This window comes from Ochlerotatus camptorhynchus, unplaced genomic scaffold (assembly GCF_037179485.1).
Source record: "Ochlerotatus camptorhynchus isolate MF236.1 unplaced genomic scaffold, CSIRO-AGI_Acam_v1.1 ptg000042l, whole genome shotgun sequence".
Classification (NCBI taxonomy): Eukaryota; Metazoa; Arthropoda; class Insecta; order Diptera; family Culicidae; genus Ochlerotatus; species Ochlerotatus camptorhynchus.
This window is the reverse complement of record NW_027040533.1, coordinates 293630-312639: the sequence shown is the minus strand read 5'-3', so window position 1 is coordinate 312639 and position 19010 is coordinate 293630. Positions and strand designations below refer to the sequence as shown.

The following is a 19010-nucleotide window of genomic DNA, read 5'->3' as shown; positions in this document are numbered from 1 at the left end:
TCTAGAGTACGGTAGCTTCTGCTTTCAATCCGCGGCGAAAACACATATCTTGAAGCTGCAACGAGTTCAATACCGTTGCCTCCGAATCGCGCTTGGCTGTATGCACTCGACGCATACGATGAGCCTCGAAGTACTCGCGGGTGTTCTTCCACTGACAGATCGTTTCGCGGAACTGTCCTTTCGGTTTCTTATCCGTTGTGAAGTAATGAACCCATTGGTAAAAGAAAACTTTGAGAAGCTGCTCGACAGAAATCCTCAAACAAGATTCATGAGTCTCTATTACGATTACATGACGCTGGAGATTGGCCCTTCTTCATTCAATTCCTCTCGTGTTTGCCTCCAAGACTTTTATAGTTCCTCTGTAAATTTTGATCTGACCATGTTGCAAGAAATCCGTGGAATACCAGATCACCATCGGTCGATGGTTGTTCCCTTAATTTTTGCAAACAAGTACCACCATGTTAGTAACAATAAGAGTTTTTTCACAGATGGGTCAACTATAAACGCTTCCACTGGATTTGGAGTATTCAACGAATTTCATAGCGCCTCATATCAACTGCAAAAACCCTGTTCCGTATACGTTGCGGAACTAGCAGCCATATTTTACGCAGTAGAGCAAATTGCCTCACTACCATCTGATCACTATTTTATTTTTACTGATAGCCTTAGCTCGTTGGAGGCTATTCGATCAATGAGGCCGATGAAGCACTCCTCGTATTTCCTGACCGAAATCCGAGCTAAATTGAGTACTTTATCTAACTGCTCCTATACTATCACCTTAGTTTGGGTCCCATCTCATTGCTCAATTCCGGGCAATGAGAAAGCGGACTCGCTAGCTAAGGTGGGCGCTATGGAAGGCGATATTTTTGATCGACAAATCGCCTTTGCGGAATTTTTCTCAATTACCCGTCAGCACGTCCTCACCAACTGGCAACAAAAATGGAATGAGAGTGATCTGGGAAGATGGTTACATTCTATTCTCCCACAGGTATCGAACAAGCCATGGTTCAAAGGATTGGACATGAGCCGTGACTTTATACGTGTCATATCAAGGCTCATGTCCAATCACTACTCGTTAGACTCGCATTTCTTCCGAATCGGGCTCGCAGGCAGCAATTTGTGCGCTTGTGGTAGTGGCTATCACGATATCGACCACGTGCTTTGGTCATGCACCCTACATTGTGTTGCTAGATCCGAGTTATCCGCATCCCTCAGGGCCCGAGGAAAACAACCTATGCGGCCCGTTAGAGACATCTTGGCGAGCCGAGATCTCGATTATTTTAATTTAATTTATGTGTTTTTAAAACGGATCGATCTGAGGATTTAGTAGTTAGTGTCATCTTGTGTTCTCTCAAGTTGCTAGGTCTCCATCGGTGTACCCCCATGTTTGTCTTTTCCTCCAGTATGTCGCTTAGTTCTAGATCAAGAGCACATTGCTCTAAAAAACCTTGTGTTCTCAATCCCTACCCTGCCACCCGTTTGTTACAATTTGTTACCCCTAACCTCGAGAAAGCCGCGAGTAATCGGCCCCCGCTTTACTAACGTTAGTTTTAAGTAATTTTGTACCCAAACGATGAATATCGGCTCCGCAAAGCTACGGCAAATGAGCCTGGAAAAATAAACGCATTATAAAAAAAAAAAAAAAAACATTTTTCTTTGAAGGATACTTTCTTCAGCAAAGTAATAGAACAACTCAAAATATGAAACTTTGTTGAAGGCTTCAAATTTCTATGTTTTTATATGGGATTCCCCCTTATAAATTTAGTCTATTATTATCAACTTTTTATTTAATAATTTTGCATACAAATAATGTTTCAGACAAATGTAAAAACAATAAATCTACATGCTTTTAGTTGATATTATGTCCTGGTGTGCCACCTTCTCCATATATGCCGTCAGAAATAGGGTAAAATAAAGTTAAATATTGCTATAACTTTGCAAGGAATACACAAAGTCACATGCTGTCTTCAGCAAAAACATGTAGTTCTATTTTTTATATTTATTTACAACATCATTTGTTTGAAAAATTAGTTTATAAAAAGTTAATAATTAAAAACTTATTCATATTTTGAATAATTGTACAACTTAGCCGAAGAAAGTGTCCTTCTATCTCTTCAGGCAAAAAAAATGGATTTCATATTTTTTATAGCAGGCTTTGATAAATTATTTAAATTTTCGGATTTTGGGCAATACTTATGTTAACCATTTCTCTAAAGACCCTTCTTTGAATAAGTCACTAGTTAATACACAATTCAATTCTGTTTTTGATTTTGCCATCTCTGACCACTGTGGCTCTGTTTCGTAAACCACGGTTTTCGTGAACCGCCGCAGTTCACCACGTTTTTTTTTTTTAGGCATGGTTCATGTAAATAGTTCTAATTTCTTCACCAAGTTAGATATTGAACATACATATTAATTTGATTATTTGTTTATTTGTTTATAATTCAACTATTGTCTAAATGAATAAAACTTAAACTAAATAGTTACGGTCAACGGTACGGAAAAGGCCAAGTAGCCGATGACAAAACACGTCAGCTGCTACATTAAAGTCGAACATATAAAGGAAGTTGTTGAATTTCCGGCTGATTGCTCGAATTGGCTCGTGTTGTGTATAATTTCGGCGGCGTGGTTCGAAAAACAGAAAGTCGCGTTGACGAAGAGGTCTCTCAGGGGCATACATATTAAGCTGAGACAGCAGTGTTGGACAGTCAATGTCCCCCGTAAGCAGTTTTCCAGCGAACAGAGTTTGAGAAACCGTCCATCTCACCTCTAATGGTTCGAATCCCAGGAGACGTCAACGCTCCTCGTACGGTGGCAAGTTCGTTGGGTCACGCCAGTTGAGGAAAAGAAGAGCATATCTCACAAACTTGCGTTGAACGGATTCAATTTTAGTGATCCAGCTAGCATGGAAAGGGGACCAAACAACTAAACTTGACTCCAATAAGGATCGCACAAGCGAGCAGTATTTAAAGTGACCTGAGGCATAGCGGGTCACGGAATCGTCGGCAATTTTGAAAATAAAGCTTAATTGTCGATTAGCTCTGAAGATGCTGTCGATTAGCTCTGTACATTATGAAAGTGAGTCTGCAGTCCAAGGTAACGCCGAGATCTTTTATGTGCTTTACACGAGCAAAACAGCGTCCGTAGAGAACAATTTCAGTAAACCGTGACGAAATTTATCGCGGAAAGTCCTCGGTTCACTACCCAAGCCTGTATAAAACACATCTTTTAGTGGTACCAACAACCTCTCATAAATAGAAAGTAGTTTACTTTAACAGTCTCCTTATGGACGCTGGAGATTTTGCACAATTTTGATTCCTACATGATTATAAAGATTTAATAAACAACGCTTGTGTAATATTTAAGCTTATCAAACCAATGCAATTTATTCAGCCCCCGTGATTATTCTGTAAAAATGAATTTATACAGATTTAGGTACATATTATTAAAATTTCTCTTGAATCTAGTTCGTGCGAGCTAATTTTGAAGTTTAAGGCCAGGCGCGTATAGATATGACGGCAATCTGCTACAACATGACAAAACATCATGTCAATATCGCGTGGCACGAAACTAATACCGCCACACCACTTAAGACCAGGCTTAAAATAGCCTTGGAGTCATAGTGAGGGGTCAGAAGATATTGTGACTTTCACACTTGCTTTAAATTATTATTTAAACTATTCCTATGAAAGATGTGCAAACAGAAGAAGCGATTTTAAGTGCATGATCAATCATGGGCAAATTTATTCACTCGTACGAGTAGTAAACTAGCCATGCTTCAATGGTAAAAGAAAACTGAATGAATGTTAATTCGACCAAGCAGAAGGCTGTACAAATACTCGGAACTGACATCAGTAGAACGAGTCAGGCGAGAAACTGGAAGATGATGAATAATGTTCTCATCGAGTGCAAACTCAAAAATGAGAGATTAAGGACTAAACGTTATCTACGTTCGTAAATCTACAATCAGTGAGTTAGCCGTTTTTAGCTCAGATTCTACCAATTTGGAATGATTTTGTTTTTCAAAAACATATTACTTATGTTTATATCAGTATCACTATTGTGTAAAGCTAGGAAGCAAAATAATAATACAAATAAATGTACTTTAAGACGACATATGGCATATACACAATTTTAAAATTTTTCCTCTGTTCTGCGATCAACGACTCACTATCTTTGTCGAATCCAATTGAAAATAACAATAAATAATAAGCAAAACATTTACTTAATCCTTTAGGTATATTTTATTCTTCTGTAGTTGCGTGAAAGTTTTAGTTTGAACGAAGCATGGACCCGATTATAAAAATAAACGTTGACATCGGATTTGTTTAAACATGTGCCATCATCATCCTTTGTAAAATGCAGATATTATTGAAATTATCATTTTCCTAGTTGATTTTTCAGATTCCCGACTTTTTCCCGGTTTTTCCTGGTGAAAATAAAATCCCGATTGGCTTTCAAATTTATTTACCTTTCCATATGTAACGTTAGTTTCTGATAAGGGGTCGCGAAATATTCGTTTATTGTTGAAAATGCAAAACTGCTTCTGGCGGCTCAACTTGGCCTACGAGTCTTCTTGGGCCTATTAGCTAATGAAACGCCATTGGGATTATCTTTGGCCTATCGAACGGAAAGAAAAGTGTACACCTTTTGTACACTTCAGTGCGTCTTTTGTTTTCGAGATCTTATTTTGCGTTCTTGCAGCTATTGAATAGAAGCATCGTATCAAACGTTTTATGACACGTTCACGCCGAAATCATAAATATATTTGATGTTCTGTACTCGATAGACCGGGAATGGGCAATTAGGCCGAAGTAGATCTTCCTAAAGAAGATGACAAGCAGATTTTATGTCATCAAAGCTGGAGGGTCATTCATTACGAAAATCAATTCACAGTCAAGATATGATCTTCTATAGTTTATATCTTATCATATATGCATATCTTATATAAAAAAAAACGTATTCAAGTTGTTTACAGTACGACTCAAAAGTCGTTTGACAAACAGGTTTTATTTTTCGATAATGTGTCTTTCCTGAAAAATGTACTGAATTTCTTATTCCTCGTGATCCAGCTACAAAAAATGTACACAACCGGAAAATGTAAGATTATATTACGAAAAGTATACAGAATTTGCAATGTTACGCGATATGAACAGAATCTGTAATGTGGTCGCCGGAAGGTTTTTAAAATAGTTTTGTAATTTAGATGTTAACGCGTTACGTCTAGAAAATCATCTCATGAAAATTTTATATAAAAATATGCATTCTGGAAAAACTTGCATGTACTCTGCAGTCCATTGCAAGAACTGCCATTACATTTGTTGTACGAAACATATGCAGAGGATGTAATAAATTCAACCTTTCATTGGATGTAAGATAAATTTGTTTTGCGTGTGTATAGTTTTTGAAAGGGCTCAAATGAGTACAACTATTAAAAGCAGATTCGATTTAAATTTAAAGAAATAGCATTTAAATATCATTAATAAAAAAAACCTTTTATTGGTATTCGTCGAACTTTTCATAAACTCTGTCAATTGAACTCAAAGCTTCATCGATTTACCCAGCGGCAACATGTAAGGATATTAGATGCACATCGGGAAAATTAAGAGCTCTACAATTGTTCAACATTGTTATATACTTATGGCCGGTACTGTATGAATCGCCTCTTCAATTTAGTCAATTGTCTTGATTGCGCTCTTGAAATTGGCAGTGAATCTTATTTGGGCTATCAGTCGGCGGTGAAACGTTGTTATCGTGAGTGTCTTTCTAGGACAGCCATAATGGAAATCAATCCGGGCCTTTGGTTGGCGATCATATCGGTGGTATTATTGGTCTACAAGTGGCTTACGCGAAACAATGGATATTTCCACGAGAAACCGATACCTTCAATGGCAGTTGTACCTTTGTTCGGAAGTACCGCTCCACTTATTCTGAAACAATTCTCGTTCAATGGATTCATTGATCACATCCACCGAAAATATGCTAGTGCCAAGTGAGTTGATGAAACTATTTGCTATTTAATACAATGTTATACGGTCTGGAAACTTACAGAGTCTTCGGGATGTTCGACGCGATGACACCGATATTCGTTGTGCGTGACCCGGAACTGATCAAGAAGATCACCGTCAAGGACTTTGACCATTTTATCGATCATCGACCGACTTTTGGAGATGGTGAAAATGATAACCCTTACTCGATTTTCGGGAAGACGCTGTTTGCCATGGCCGGTCAAAAATGGCGAGATATGCGCGCAACTCTGAGTCCGGCATTCACCGGAAGCAAAATGCGAAAAATGTTCGAACTGGTCATAGAATGCAGTTCCAGTGTGGCCCAGTATTACATAAGCCAGTCGAAGCAATCGCAGGAAGTGGAATTGACTGATTTGTGTACTCGGTTTGGTTCCGACGTGATTGCAACGTGTGCATTCGGTATCAAAATGGACTCGTTGAGGAATCGCGAGAATGATTTTTACAACAATGGTAAAAAGATGATGCGATTTGAGAGACTGAGCGTGGCACTGAGAATGTTTGCATTTAAATTTTTCCCAACCTTGATGGGCCAACTTGGAGTTGATGTCGTTGATCGTGATCAAGTGCGATATTTCAGTACTCTGATTAAGGAAGCCATCCAGCTGCGCCAAACCAAGGGTATCACACGTCCGGATATGATCCATCTTCTTATACAAGCTCGAAAGGGCACTCTCAAGCATCACGATGAAAAAGATAGTGATGAAGGATTTGCAACCGTCAAGGAGTCCGATATTGGGAAATTGAACGTTGCATCTAGCATGACCGATACCGAAATGATCGCTCAGGCCTTCGTTTTTTTCTTGGCTGGCTTTGAAACTGTATCGACCACCATCACATTTCTCATTCACGATCTAGTCGTAAACCAGGATGTTCAGCAAAGATTGTATGAAGAAATCAAATCTACAAACGAGTCTCTAAATGGAAAGCTTCTGAACTACGATACACTACAGAAGATGACATATATGGACATGGTTGTATCGGAGAGCATGCGACTTCGTCCCGCAGCAGCCTTGTTGGACCGTCTATGTGTTCGGGATTACGTGTTGGACGACGGGCAAGGTTTAAAGTTTACCATAAACAAAGGTACTGCCGTCTGGATCCCTACACAGGGTATCCACCTGGACCCCAAGTACTATCCCAATCCGGAGAAATTCGACCCGGAACGATTCAGTGACGAAAACAAAGCCACCATAGATCCGATGACCTACCTACCGTTCGGAGCTGGCCCGAGAAATTGTATTGGATCACGATTTGCTCTGATGGAAATGAAAGCAATCATCTACTATCTACTACTTCACTTTTCTTTCGAACAGAACAGCAAAACTCCAATACCGCTGAAGCTTCGCAAAGGATTTACCATCGTGGCCCCTGAAAGTGAAGTTTCCATTGACCTGAAAGCTCGCCTACAGTAGAAAAACACAACCAAAAGAAAGTCCATATGAAAGCAAATTAATGAAAATACAATGAACTTGTGTTTGTCCTTTAACCCGCAAAATATTGTCTACGCCGAACGCCTGCCTATGCTATCTCCATTATCGGCCTACTGTTTCTAAGGGGCGGTAGCGGAGAAACTGTTGGTGAAGCGCCGAGTGTCCCCTTTCACTCACCGATTGACTGCAAATGTAGAGCTACACGGGAAGAAAAATGCCGAGGTCGATGGTTGGTTGAGTAATTTATTTGTTTATTTTTTCATACAGAGAAATATTTTCTCCTGTTTGTTCTGATGCGCGTGGCTACGTGCGTCGCGTTGCTGCCACCCACCGCCACGGCATCTGTACCTGCTTCTATTGAAGTTGATGTTTTATGGCGCCTGCTATGACATTAAAGGGGCTGAATTGGAATGTTCATAAAAGTGTCGTTACGCGATGGATGGCACCCCAGCAAATTGAATCCTTTCCTGCAGTATGACTGGAACGGTCAATGAGAAGTAATAGTCAAATAATAGTAATTACTGGTAGTTATTGCGAGTAAATCCTATATTAATGGCAGATCATTGAATGTGAGCTAAAGTGAGCCATCATTAAATCGATCATATTGATCTCTACACATGTTTTGCACATCAATAAACAAATTAGACTTTGGAGTAATGAGTGCACTAATTGAATCCTCATTTAAGTCTGTAAATATGTCTATTAGGGTGGTTCAAAATATCATTTTTGCTCCACCAAGCTCAATCGATTTTATTTATTTATTGCACACCGTCTTCGACTACGTCGTACAGACTGATTACTTAAAACTAAAACTTGTTTAATCCAAACCTCTTATTCTATTACTAAACACATTTTTGGACATGGTAAAATCAAACTAATTACAAACATCATTAAAGGAACGCAAACATGAATTAAAACAGATATTGAATCCAAAGCTAGTTCTGTGGAATGGAATTGCCAGTAATGGAGAGTTACGATTTTAAATCAGTTCTTGATCATTCTCCCAAAATTTTAGTTTTTTTGAATGCGAACTCACACTGCACTGGTCTTTTGAAGTTTATATGGGAATTATTATGGGAAAAGTGAACTTTTTGGTCTCAACGTCCTAGTCCATAGCGATAATGATTTACAGGACAGCTTGCTGTAACAGCTCTTTATAAAACGTCTTGTTTCGTTGTGTAGTTGAATATGAATGACATTATATTTGAAATATCCTAGCTTAGCCTACTACGGACGAGTGCCAGAATGGATGTTAGCCATACTGTTATTTTCGAATGTGGACGTTAGCCATAATGTACGATAGCTAAAATAGACATTTGCCATAATTCATATAATCAAATTAACTAAAATTTTCCAAATACATGTTTTCTGTCGGATGTACGTGATAATTCAATTGAATCTTTCATAAAAAATTAAAGAACAGCTTATGCTGTAAAGAAGTAGTCAACTCTAAGAGAGCTGTCACTTTTGAGAGTTTTCAATTGGAGTTTTCAAACTATTTTATCTGTCAAAGAACAGCTCATGCTGTAAACAAGGAGTCAGCTTCAAGAGAAAAATTATTTGTGACTATTTCAATTGAATTTTTCTTTAAAAAATATCAAAGAACAGCTCATGCTGTAAAGAAGAAGTCAACTCTAAGAGAAAAATAATTTGTAATTACTTTAATTGAATTTTTAAAACTATTTTATTTTTCAAAGAACTGCTCATCAAATAAATAAGGAGTCAACTTAAAAATAAACATAATTTGTGAATTGAATTTTCCATAAAATAAAAATATCAAATAACAGGTCATGCTGTAAACAGAGAACCAACTCCAAAAGAGATGTTACTTTTGAGAATTTCAGATGGGATTTTATCTGTCATAGAGCTGTTCTTACAAAGAAGGAGTCAACTTCGAGAGAGAAATGATTTGTGATCATCTCAATGGAGTTTTTCAAACTATTTTATCTGTCATAGAACAGCCGATGCTGTAAACAATGAGCCAAGTCCAAGAGAAAAATTATTTGCGACTATTTCAATTGAATTTTTCATAAAAAAAATATCCATCTATCAAAGAACAGCTCAAGCTATATAGAGGGAGTCAACTCCAAGAGAAAAAAATGTGATAAATTAATTTTTAAAACTATTCAATTTTTCAAAGAACTGCTCATCATATAAAGAAGGAATCAACTTATAGAGATTTTTTTTTTATATCTTTATTAAGGAGACTTTCAGCCGTAGAGAGAGAGAAAATTAATTTGTTAATATTTCAATTAATTTTTCATAAAAAAAATTGTCAAAAAACAACTCATGCTGTAAAGAAGAAGTCAGATCCAAGAAAGATGTTACTTTTTATAATTTTCAGATGAAATTTTCAAAAGGTTTTTATTTGTCAAAGAACAGCTCAAAATACAAAGAAGGAGTCAATTCCAAGAGCAACATAATTTATGAGTATTTCATGATACAATTTTTTAATGATAAAAGAAATATCAAAAATAAACCGTTCGGTTTTTGCAACACTACATTTTTGGGCTTGTTGTCAAAATACATATAACGGGTACTGCATTGTAATTGGAATCAAAAAATCCAAAGACAACGAAATTATGGCTAACGTCTGTTATGGCTACTGTACATCATGGCTATCGTCTATTATGCTATCGTCTTTATGACAATTATACGTATGGCAAACATCCGTAAGGCTAACGTACAGGGTGCTTGACGAATTTTTGCAGTAAATGACATATTTGAGAAAAATTACACCAGTTAGCTATTCTAGCAATGAATGTTATGTGATTTATTTTCTTTCGCAAAATATGGAAGTTGTAACTAATTTTATTCAAAAAAATCGCCTTCCCTTTCGACGACTGTAGCTAGACGCTTCCGGAAACTGCCATATGCACGTTTGACAATGTTTTAATCCATAGATGTCATCACTACCTTGATTTTAGCTTTTAGGGACTTGAGTGTGGTGTTAGGGGTTCTATTGGTATTCCGTTCGACGATGCCCCGTACAAAATAATCCAACGGATTGATATCGGGATTGCTTGGGGGCCAAATTTCTTTTTCCCAAAATTCCGAAATATTTTCAGCAAGCCATTTCTGTGTTTTATTAGCAGTATGAGCAGGTTCTCCGTTTTATCACTTTCCCAGGCCTTTTTTATATTATACACTGTTCTTTCAGACACATTTATCCACCGAATTATTTCTATTACGCTTACTCCGGCGCGCAACAAAGCGACAACGGCTGACAGATTGCTCTCTTGTTTCGACATCTTTACGTTTACTCAACACTGTTTGTTTACATCTTACACCTAACAGTATGAGCAATTCAGTGCTGCCAAATATATCTAAATCATGATCCGCAAGCATGAGAAATTACTATTTGAAATTTACTGCAAAAATTCGTCACGCACCCTGTATTTATGGCTAATGTCCGGTCACCCTCTTTATGTTAGGGGCCGTTCAAAAACCACGTAGACTATACAGACGAGGGAAGTGGTAGTAATTAGTCTACGCTAGTCTAAGAAGGGGGAGGGGGAGTTATTTGACAAAGTCTACGTAGTTCAAATTTGTTTTCCAAAATATCAGATTGCGTCAGTTATGGTCAATGGCGTACATTTTCCGATTCGTATGCAAACAATATGCGAATCATTTTGTTTATATCAAACGCATTTGCTCTCAAAATAGATTAACAATATGTTGCACTTAACAATAAATAGGGTAAATCTCGGCTTGCACCCATTGACTGTTTCGGCACTCAAAATTTATACGGTGATTTCTCTGCTTATTCGCTCCAAAACCCCTGGCCGAATGTATTCAAACGATTCCATAGTCTTTCAGCTTCAATTTGATTAGGTTTTTACGACTGCGCAAACGCATTTTACCTTTCTTGAAATTAAACATACGCATTACACAATGTTACTGATTTCGAGTTGCCGATAATAGAACAACAGATTAACACGCAGTTCAAATGGAATGGTTGCCGAAGAAAAAGAGGTTGCCAACAATAGTCAAAATCATCTGAGTAGTTTGGAGCGTTGTAAAAGCGTTTTAAATCGGTTTTGAACAATTATATCGATTGGAATGGATAGAGCAGCAGGCAGCAGATGAATGTTAATTAAAAAAAAATATTGCATATGTGTGCGTTACGTCGAGAAAAAGTTCATAGAAGCGCGGACGCTGCTTTGATTGACGAGAATATATAAATTCCCCTACGTTAATGTGATTTGTTTTTCGTATTTTCTTCTATCATGTATTCGAACATGACAGTTGGTATTTGGGCTGATCGCTTAACTTTTCTGATAAAGTTTTAAATTTTAGATGATCTTTTGAGACACTTTCATACACATTTGAAAGAGTTTGTAAAGTAGCTTTGTTTATCCACGTATATAATAATCGGTTAGTTTCACTGGCTACTTCCCTGTATTTAATGGAAACGTTCAACAAACGAATTAAAAAAAGAACATCTTCGACACTGTCGTTTAAATTATTGAGACACATCCCATACTGGTAAAATTTTCTAGTGAGAATAGTTTAAAAACTGTTTTGATGATTTAAAATCAATCAGTGGACATTTTATCATATTGAATCGCATTCGTATCAAGTTTTTAAGTTTTCACAAAAGTACTGTACAACCATGATCGTAAGTTTTATGGATGTCCCTTGTTTTTGAACCCGACGAACGGACGAACTACACACTTAGAAATACCTAATCTTTCACGTGACGGAATCCATCTTTGACATAAAGGATGAGACGTAAACAAACATGTAATGTAAAATTAAGTGCTCCGAGACTGAAAAGTTCGAAAGTACGTTTCAATAAGCTGAATTTTGCGTCTATTATGTGTCAATTTTATGTCAAAATGTACGCTCATATATTTCAGTCTGTGTGTCAGTGTGTAATATTCATTGATGCATATTAAATATATAATCTGCAAAAGTCGATTTCAAATGATAAATACACATATGATATTTATTTTTTCATAGGCATGAAAGTCTACGTAGACTTTAAGGGATGGGGGAGGGGCTTCAAAATGTCTACTATACTCTATGAGTGGGGAGGAAGGGGTTGAAAAACATAAAATTATGACGTACGTGGATTATGAACGGCCCCTTATGCGTTTTCTCATATTTATACCACCTAAATTTTCAGACTGTCAAAAAATCAAGGATCCCCTTCCCCACCTTGAAGGGAGTGGATGTTAGTTTTTAATCATAGTTTTTAATTTGATTTAATGGTTCAAAAGTCGATTTTCACGCTCTTAATTAAGAGCACCATGAAAAAATGTATGTTTCCACAATGGAAAAGCACGGAAAACAAGATCGACAGAAAACAAATCAAGGAAAAAAAAAGAGGGTTGATGCCCTGATCCATACTTATAGTTTTCACTGGAAATAATATGTATGACGTTTTTTTTTATCAAGATACTCTATATCACGTTATGTAGGCTGTAGTGTGAAAAAGAGCATGTTTTGAAATTGTTGAGGTCCAACAGTATGTATAACAAAATGTATTTATTTTTAATTTCTAGATCTTAACTATCTTTTACAAAGCTATTTGTAAAACACAAATACGCAATTTCTTTGAAGATACTACTCCCATCATTTCAATTGAATGAGTTATTGATAAATTTTCCGATTTTTCCATCATATTTTCACCGTGTGTTTCCTAGGTGTTGGATGATGCAAATGCGGTTAGCTGTATCTGAAACTACATTAAAAGAGCTTTCAAATCGTGGTAGTTTGACTGGCAAATCAAAATGAGCACTAAAAAGTGCCAATAGCCTACGCAGGTGTGGAAGCTGCCTTCCTGCACATTCGATTGCCGTCAATGGATGACAATGGATGTCCGTCAGTGATTGGCACTAGATTGCGGAACAGATACTGACGTTAAATAAAAGAAAGAAAGAAGAAGAAGAGGATTTTTGGAACTTTCCAATTTTTTAGTAAGAGACGAATCAGCCTAAGGCTGAAAGTCTCTATAATAAAGACAAAAAAAATATTGCTCACTTTTTAAATAAAATTGGATTTTTTATTGGAAAGTTTTGATGGTCTATTTACAAGCGGATGTGACCAATGTGGTCTCGGGCACTTGACATTACTACAATTGAACTAGGTTTTGCATTCTCATATGTGTACCCGGAACATGCCCGAGTGTTGCCAACGGAGACCTGAGCATATAGCCATATAGCCACCGATGTTATTGTTTTCGAATTCTCGTGTGATTTGAAGTATCGCATGATTTGCACGTTTCAGGTTAATCCTAGTCTAAAGGCCCGTATTTATTGAGCGGTATTTGTTCTGGCAATATCTCCATAGATTCCAAAAATATTTAATATCAGTATTTGACAAAATTATTACACTGCAAAGATAGTCAAAACATGTCCTATCCTAGTTATGTTACTTAACCTGCATTAGTTATTGAACAAGAAAATTAAAATTTTGAACTAAAAATAATTGAAGAAAAAAAGTAACTACCTAGTTACATATTAATATTAAATCCCCTGTAGTTCTCGCTTGCCTTAAGATTCACTAGCAGTGTTGGAAAAATATAAAAAAATCAAATCTGACCAATAACCATGATCACACTAAATTTCCGTGGACAAAAATCAACAAGCAAATAATTGCGGATTATATTACAAGCTGTGACATTGTAGTTTCAATTATCAGGTCAACAAAACTCACCAGCTACAATTCTCACCGAATAGTCTCGCAATATCAAAGGAGCTTGTAGAATCAATATTATACATGATATTTTGCTCCACGTGCTCACGCGTGCTCACGTGTGATATGGATAGCGTATGAGAGCGAAAACTAAAATTTTGCTATTGATTATGCCATCACTATTCACTAGGATTGGTAAGAACATCTCACGTTTTACGTTTTAACATAACATAACATAACATAACATACAAGAACAGTTCTTGTAAAATGTTAAAGTTAAAATTCATTGAAAATATAAACCAAGCCAATGGTTATCGTATACAGTTAAATAATACCAATCGTCAGAACAGCTCATACACGAAGAAGAGTTGACGAGATTTCGTTCAAGCAGCATTCTTACATACATATGGATTCAAATAACTCCTCTCATAGAAAAGATATCAATTCCCCGAAGAAATCACCCCCGAAGACAATTACCCCGCCTCCGAAACCCGTCTAACTGAAATTATTCCATCCTTCCGTGTACCTTAACATACTCATCGTCTTGCTGCTACCATTCCCGCTGAAGCACATTCAAACGCTACGAAATGCACGAAATGAAAAAAAAACGTACACACGACGACGACGATTGGTGGCACCTTCCAATTCTGGATGCTCGCGGACAGGTTCGACAGATAGAATTACACCTCTCCCCAGTTAGCTGTGTTCATATTTTTATTACGAACGGCAGTTATTTCCCAACCGTTATCGGTACTTGAATTCCTTGCAGCGTACCATCACGACGAGGACGAAAAGATACGATTTTGCAAGATGAGAAGAACGGAGGGAGAACTGATACGAATGAATAAATTTAGGTAGGTAAGACTTCGGTATCTCAAATGAAACTCAGTTTATGAAAACGACGAGAAATGTCATTTGATTACGATCAGCAATGAACGGTGTGTATTAAGTATAACGCAAAAAGTAAAAAGATACTTAATAGTGCTTCACGCTAACCGTAACTTTATTTGCGAGCAATGAAGTTTATACAAAATTGATGTGTCTGTTTTGTGCCCATTGTTTTTAATGTGTAGGACGGAAATGGGTTCCATAAAACAAAGAAGCGCGGAACCCTTCACGATAAAAAAGCTAAAACATTCAACGGTACCTCTCTGTACACAACGAACACTGTCACATAGTTTTTTTTTTGACGTAGGACTACGTCTTTGATTTCTATATGGGGGTACACTTTGTGAAAACCGAAAATGGAACATGTAACAAATTAAGAAAGATTTTGAACGTTAATAACTCAGCTGCCCCTGGTCCAATTTCAATAAGTTTATCACCAATCGATCAGAAATATGGCTACGCATCGATAACAATGCTTCCGAATGTTGGTTTTTAACAAGAAACTATTGAAGAACTGGTAAATGTTCAGCATTGTCCAAAAGCGTCGAATTAACTAACAAATCCACCAATTACCTACATGCATATGCTGCTTCCCCAGCACAGTCGTCAGAGAGTAGTAAGTAGACGAAACAAGTCGAAGTGGCATTCACCTCCGATCCTCGGGCGCGTGCGAATAGGGAGGATGGAATTGCGTAATATTTTGCACACTCATCGCCATCTCCGGTCTGATTTACGAAGTGTGCTGAAGGTTTTCCTGAAAAATGAGATCCGTGATGCTGTCACCTACACTAAACATGCCAAACGTAAGCGGCCATGGATGTCATCTACGTTTTGAAGTGACAGAGACGCACTCTGTTTGGTTTCGGAGGTTAAATCATCACCAACTTTGGCAACAAAACGGCTCTTTTCAGGGCCAGCAAGCTTATTACAGTAAAGAGTAGGAATAGAATTCATCTGCCTGTTTGTCCATATTCAGAACCACCGACCACACAAAATGCTCATGTAATCAAACTGGAAGCAGGGATACAAATTATGTTGATCAACCTTGCTCAACTTTGAATCGCCACGGCCGGATATTTTCGATGGAAGAAGTAACCATCTAGCATCTAATTCGACGAAGACGGCAGGAAACATTTGTGGATCAACAATAGAATAGGGCCCATCAGCATTTGTAAACAAACCGTTCCAAAGCCTCACAAATCGAAGGCCGCTCACACAAACCAACAACAACATCTTGTAGGTAGAAGTTTCCCCTATCCGATGTTGGTGTTGGTTTGTGTGGGTGGCCTTCGCATTGTGAGTAAAAGGCTTTGGAACGGTTTGTTTACAAATGCTGATGGGCTCTTTTCTATTGTTGATCCAGATTTGTAAAGCCGAGTTATTTACGAAAGAGAGTGTCGATGAAGAGAATCGATCAATGTAGATAGGACCTATTGCAAAGTGACGCGAGATTTGTTTTCCGTACTGAGCTCCAATGCTACCGACGCCAGGAAGGCAGCTCCCAGAGATGTTATGCCTTAGAACATGCCGGTGGCGCCGACTGAGATTGGACCCAGGCCTGCTGGGGTGCGAGGTAATCACGCTAACCACCGGCGCCGATATCTATCACGGCAAATGAGAACGACCCAAATTTGAGTTTAGTTATCTCAGAAATAAGAAATAAAGTGCAGGAACTCAGCGATGAGTAAATTTGCCTCATGTTTGCCCAGGTTTTTCCAGGATTGTCCAGGGATAAAAATCCCGAATTTGAGAAAAGTAAAGATTGGATTCACTCAGTCTATTGTTACTACTCCGAGACTGAATAAAATTTTCGTCAATTTGCTCATTTTCTGGTAGATTTTTTAGGTTTTCCACAGGAAATCATGACACAAATTTACTCATCGCTGAGTTCCTACACTTTTGGCGATTATGAGTGAACTAAACTCAAAATTGGGTCGTTCTCATTCGCCGTGTACGCAAAAAGAAAATAGCCAGTGTCGCTACTTGATAGCAAACTACTCATAATGGGAGGAGTCTTTGTAGCTTTTATACCACTTGGTTGCACATCATTCTGCTTTAACCTAAAAAGATATAACGCAGCGCTGCTGTCTGGTATCAGCTCATTTTCGCTTCGGATGGCGTGGTCAGCAATAGCAGCAGTAGGAAGGTGGCTAGTCCACTTTTCTATAACCAACAAGCAACAATTGAGGCGCCAATCGTCATCGCAAATTCTTCGAGATAACCACCATCCGTCGTCTGGCTCGCCGTGGCAGTGTCTGACGTATCTCCGGTCTGATCTACGAGGTGTGCTGAAGGTTTTCGTGGAAAATGAGGTCCGTGATGCTGTCACCTACACTAAACACGCCAAGCGTAAGTGGCCATGGATGTCCTCTTCAATAAAACGGCCCTTTTCAGGGCCATCAAGCTTACATCAGTAAAGAGTTGGAATAGAATTTATCTGTGCTTGTTTGTCCATATTCAGAACCACAAGCCCCAACGACCACACAAACTTGGAAGCAGGGGTGCAAGTGATTTTGATTGATTCTCGTATTCAACTTTCTTTTTGAAAAAGATTACTACAAATTTGGTACGCCTATAATTCCGACTACAAAACGGAAAGAGTTGAGATAGTAGATAAAGGGTGTCCACGATGAAATTGCCACACACAAAATTGATTCGCAAAATTCGAGTTTTCATCCGATTGCCATCAAATTTCAGGGATTGAGAAATAACTATTAAACTTCATTTTACCATTTTACTCGTATTTTATTTACAGTCCATACGCAAATGCCCGCACCTTGGCCTTAACCCCGGCCATAAGATTCTGCACAACCTGTGAATCAACCGTTTTTTGCATGTAAACCCATACTTTCTTCAGTTCCTCGACTGTCTTCACTACCTTAGGTCGTTTAAGAAGGTGCTGCTTCATAATCGCCCAGTACTTCTCGATGGGGCGGAGCTCCGGAGTGTTGGGAGGGTTGAACATTTTCGGCACGAAATTGACCTTATTGTCCGCATACCACTTCAGCACGTCCTTGGAGTAGTGGCATGAGGCCAAATCCGGCCAGAAGATTGTTGGGACGTTGTGGGCCTTCAGGAGAGGAAGCAGCCGCTTCTGGAGGCACTCTTTTATGTACACCTGTCCGTTCATCGTGTCCTGGGTCACGAAAGGTGCACTCCGCTTCCCGCACGTGCAGATGGCTTGCCAAACCAGGAATTTCTTCGCAAATTTGGACATCTTCTGAGTGCGGACATGCTCCGGAACGCTGAACTTATCCTTGGCCGTGAAAAACAGGTTGCCGGGGATCTGTTTGAAGTCGGCCTTCACATATGTTTCGTCGTCCATGATGCAGCATTCAACTTTCGTCAGCATGTTGAGGTACAACTTCCTGGCACGGGTTTTGGCGGACTTGTTCTGCTTCTCGTCGCGATTAGGGGCCTTTTGTACCTTGAACGTTCGAAGCCCAGCCTTAGTTTTGGCCTTCTGGACAAAACTTCGGCTTAGTTGCAGCTTCTTAGCCACATCCCTAACGGAGGCGTTCGGATTTTGGTTGAAGGCCCCAACTACGCGGTTGTGATTTTTGGTGTTGTACGGAATACTTTTTCCTTCACTTCTGGGCTTCCGATCGGTGGTCAACCGTTCCTCGAACCGTTTAATCACTCGCGACACCGTGGAATTCGCGATTCCCAACGTTTTAGCGATGGAACGATGCGAGAGATCCTTGTTCTCGTGATGAATGCGCAAGATTTTATCACGCACGAGCTGTTCTTTCGACTCCATTTCCGCGAGTTTTGATCACAGGACTTTAAAACTTGTAGGATGTAAATAATGCACTATGAACTAAATCCAAATTTTCATTAAATTCTACCCAACGGTTAAAAAGTTAGAGCAATTTCATAGTGTGGCAATTTCATCGTGGACACCCTTTATTTGATCATTTAAAAGAACTTAATGCTCTTCACATTTATTCCGTCCACTAGCGGTCCTACGTCAAGCTTCCGTTCGTGCCCCTAGGCACAGACCCTTCTACTTTTTCATAAT

At 38.4% G+C, this 19010-nt stretch overlaps 2 protein-coding genes across 5 annotated transcripts in view; one reads left to right on the top strand and one right to left on the bottom strand.

Moving 5' to 3' along the window:
• Trim9 (E3 ubiquitin-protein ligase Trim9) overlaps positions 1-19010 on the bottom strand; it is a 319633-nt gene that overhangs the window by 267604 nt on the left and 33019 nt on the right. The window lies entirely within an intron of this gene.
• LOC135713883 (cytochrome P450 9e2-like) lies at positions 5762-7476 on the top strand. The gene is made up of 2 exons (XM_065237094.1): positions 5762-5992; positions 6052-7476. The coding sequence occupies exons 1-2, from the start codon at positions 5781-5783 to the stop codon at positions 7439-7441; spliced, it is 1602 nt and encodes a 533-aa protein (XP_065093166.1). The 5' UTR covers positions 5762-5780; the 3' UTR covers positions 7442-7476.

Bases quoted from the DNA above. Each gene is read 5' to 3' on its own strand.
- LOC135713883 (XM_065237094.1), top strand. From the start codon at position 5,781: ATGGAAATCAATCCGGGCCTTTGGTTGGCGATCATATCGGTGGTATTA. The intron at 5,993-6,051 runs GTGAGTTGATGA...GGAAACTTACAG, and splicing joins CGAAAATATGCTAGTGCCAA to AGTCTTCGGGATGTTCGACG.